Source organism: Stegastes partitus, unplaced genomic scaffold (genome assembly GCF_000690725.1).
Source record: "Stegastes partitus isolate 25-593 unplaced genomic scaffold, Stegastes_partitus-1.0.2 Scaffold207, whole genome shotgun sequence".
In the NCBI taxonomy this organism is placed as follows: Eukaryota; Metazoa; Chordata; class Actinopteri; family Pomacentridae; genus Stegastes; species Stegastes partitus.
The window spans coordinates 300,226-304,063 of record NW_007577938.1 but is presented as its reverse complement, the minus strand read 5'-3'; the positions used below and the strand labels follow the sequence as shown (position 1 = coordinate 304,063).

The following is a 3,838-nucleotide window of genomic DNA, read 5'->3' as shown; positions in this document are numbered from 1 at the left end:
GTTGATTTTTGGCAATTTTTTCAATGTTTTTAAGTACCAGCTTCAGTTTGACTATTTTTCCACTATTGGAACCAATGGGCACACACGATGTCAGCAGGGATCAGTATAAATGGTGCAATTTTTGTGCTTTTTTTGCCCTTTCAATGGGAAAATCAGAAAACGGAGGGAACCGCTGCTGGAGATGTCAGTAAATTCAAGGTTAAAAGCAGAAAACGTTCACACATGAGCCACAACTGAAGGGTGTTAACTGTCTTGTGAAGAGAGACTCCGGCTGACCCGGCGCTGTGTTTGGCTCCTCTGTCGATATTTTATCCACGCTCAAATTATTGATCACGCCGGCCCGTTCCGTCACCCAGATAACCCTGCTGCCATAATGTACCCTACATATTTGATACGGGGGAGCTATTTTTAAAACTCGGGTCTTTCAACTGTATGAAAAATTGAAAAGGGACCGGAGGAGGAGGAGGAGGAGGAGGGGGCAAGAAAAGGAGAGGTGACGGATCGAGAGAGAGGGAGAGAAAGGGATTTACTGTAAGAGAGACAAATGTCAGAGGAGAGGGGAGGTGGGAGGGAGGAGATGGAGAAGAAAGGCGGCGAGCCGGATGGAGATGACCTTTCGTCGCCTTCGCTCGCCGAAATAACACGACAACAAAAAAAACACCAAAACTGTACTTTTCACACAGAGACAGATTTCCTTTTTTTTTAAAAAAAAACATTCGCTCACCCGTTTGGTGAGCTGCGTGTCCATCATGAAGTTGTGCACGTGCTTCTCGGCCTTGGTCAGCTCCAGCTTCCTGGCTACCACGGCAACCACCAGAGCCGTGCATCCCGCCCCCTGCGAGGAAACGAGGAAAAGGACAAAACAGATCAGTCAGGAACAATCAGTGGCTCTTTTTTTATTATTATTATCGTCATTATTTTTGGATGAGGGAATTAGCCCAGATGATTGAAGGGAGCAAGGACGAATACGAAGGAGCGACAGAAGGAAGGAGAAGCGAACGAGGAGAGGATTAGGAGCTCCGTTCCAGATCCACATTTCCTCGTGTCGAGACACCGGCCAAGTCTATTTCTACTTCCAATCCATCTGGTGCGAGATTCCTTTGGATTTCTCCTCTATACGTAGGAAAACATACCCCTTATAGATTTTTTTTTTTTTTTTTTTTATAAACATCTAAAGATTGACACCACCTAATTCCATTTAATTAGATGCTGTCAATTTGAATTACATGGTGTCAGTCTTGTGCTGTCACCGGCGGCTCGAGGACCTGCAAAAAAAAAAAAAAAAAAGTGTAAAACACGGACAAGGTTTTGTCTGTGTTCCAGCTCCGGCCCACATGGGACATATGGCGAATTCATTTGGGAAGAGAGTGACAGCGGTCTCTCAACCAGAAAGACATGCCTGAGAGGAGAAGAGGAACAGCAACGCAGGGAGGAAGACAGACTTAATTAACTTTCAGATTAGACGCCGTTTTCAGCTGCCGAGAGCTCGCAGGTTCCTCTGAAGGGGCAGCAGATAAAGAGCGTAAACACAAACCGGGGAAGGAGGAAACATGGCTGGAGAGAGGGACGGACGGCGAGGAGGAGGCGATGTTAATGAGGTCACACATCTCCCTGATAAGTAATGAATTAAGATTAAGAGTGTTTAATGAAAATGTATGAGTGTCTTCCCTTTCCCTGCTGGAGAGCAACACAAGGAGGGAAAGGACTCGATCGTGCAAGACAAGGTTGGCCAGAAATAAACTCGCACAAAAAAAAAAACAGGCATTAGTGCCCACGTCTACACACTCATCCACTCAGTTTGTGTTTATTCACAAACCATGAATAAAATATGACGAGAGCCGATGGAAAAGCCTCGGAGCGTTCATACATGTACGAAAATGTGAGTTTGAAACCGCCGGCCAGGAGCAGCAGGGGACTGATTGGTTCGCACACGTGAGCGTGTTTGTATGTTCGCCCGCATCCATTTGATTTCCAGCAGGGTTTCCTCTCTGCTGCTGCTGCTGCGATTTGTTTCGGGTGTTTCCCCTCCTGCCTCCTCCTCCTCCTCCTCCTCCTCCTCCGTCAAACCTAGCTGTCAGAGACGGAGGGGGAATCACCCATCTGTGCTGCTGTGGAGCGTCCACACGCTGCAGGTGGAAGAAAAAAAAAAGAAGTTTCCACCAAATAGGTCAGAGGAAAGAGAGGATGATGTTCAACACGCACACACTAAAAAAATGTTAATTTGCTCAATTAGCGAGCACTTAAGAGGCTGAAGGAGCACAAAAAGGTTTGAGATGGTGGAGCTCCTCAAACTGATGAACCGTCACGAGCTCCAGCAGGAAATAAAGAAGAGAGGTAAATACTTTAACCTCAAACTAGAACCATTAATCAATCAAGTCTTAAACCCAAAACCTGCCAGTATGTTAGAAAAGCATTTTGTCTTTCTAATTAAAAAATAAAAAAACCTGCACGACATAATATTGAAGCTAGAAGTTGTAAAAAGAATCACCAGGTGTTTAACTTTCCTACGGTCCTTGAACTCATCATCTGCAGACTTCTGTTGGCAAACTTCACCAAATCTAGACCTAAAATTGTGCTATTTCATCCAACTTACTTTATTCTACACGTCTCATTTAAACAGTCACCTAAAATCAACAGTTCATTTTTATTTTTGGACCAGAATTCAGAGTTTTGATCTGAACTGCAGGCAGTGTAAAATATCTAAAGTATGTAGAGTCACCGTGTTTTTTAACGTGGACGGAGTCAAAACTGACCTACATGTTGATTAAACGTTTACATTTTTTGTATATGCAGTCCACAAACAACCAATAAACGGCTTAAAACACATAATTTAGTTGCAAGCTGGTGCATATGTGACATTTTTAGCTTTTATTAACGAAGCAGTTTCAGTTTTTTGCTCCTGTTTTCATTTTAGTTCACTGTGCTTCTTCTTCTTCTTCTTTTTTAATATTATAAAGTCCTGCACGTCTACGGAAACAGAACAACCATGAAGAAGAAGAGAGAACTCAGAAATCTTCTTTGTGCAGAATGACACAGTTAGAATGACAGAAATCATTTTAAAAAAGTTGAATTTCTATGATAATGTATTTTATAAAATTGTATTTTTTTTGGCCCCCAACGTGTCCACAGGTGTCACCAACACTGGAAAAATAAACGTGGGCNTGCCACGACAACTAATTATTTTGACGAATGCAAAACCAGCTCTAAACGCCACCCAAAGCAAAAAAATGAATATAAATTCTGGATGCATTTGCTAGTATATGGCAATTTATTTTATTTTTTTTAGCTTTATAAAAAATATTTTTGATCAATTTCAATGCAGATTCACTCTCCTACAAAATCCCAATCATTCCAGGATGATTAAATCTTTCAAAACAAGAGTTATTAAAGTCATCTGCTAAAAAGTTTTATTGTGAGTGCAGTTAAACTAAATATTGGAATATTAGTTTTCCCAACATGTGCAGTCCTAAACATGTTCATTATCTACATTTTTTTGCAATGACTGACTCATAAAAATTTTATTTTCTAGTCAGTAATTAAAGGACTTGGTGTGAATTTCCTCAACTTTTGGGTCCTAATGAGGTGTTTGCAGCAGGTGTTTCTGCAGCTTCAGGGGAAGAGTGCAGGGCGGCTCGATGAACGTATGATTACAAATGTGCTGGTATTTATTATATTTCCAGCCACAATAAGCGGCTGCCATGAGAAAAGCCTGCAGCAGTCTGAGCCTAAAGAAGCTCAAACTAACGGATGAATAATTGAGACGTACAGCGACGGACACTCAGAGAGTTTGTGTTTGAACGAGTGGTACGAATAAAAACAAGCGTCTTCAGGCGAGTTA

At 42.0% G+C, this 3,838-nt stretch overlaps 1 protein-coding gene across 1 annotated transcript in view; it reads right to left on the bottom strand.

The window, feature by feature from the left end:
* The window catches only part of kcnn3 (potassium intermediate/small conductance calcium-activated channel, subfamily N, member 3), a 90,531-nt gene that overhangs the window by 19,344 nt on the left and 67,349 nt on the right, over positions 1–3,838 (bottom strand). Inside the window, exon 7 of the mRNA XM_008280710.1 lies at positions 725–835. Within this exon, the coding sequence (XP_008278932.1) occupies positions 725–835 (111 nt within the window). The remainder of the gene's footprint in view (positions 1–724; positions 836–3,838) is intronic.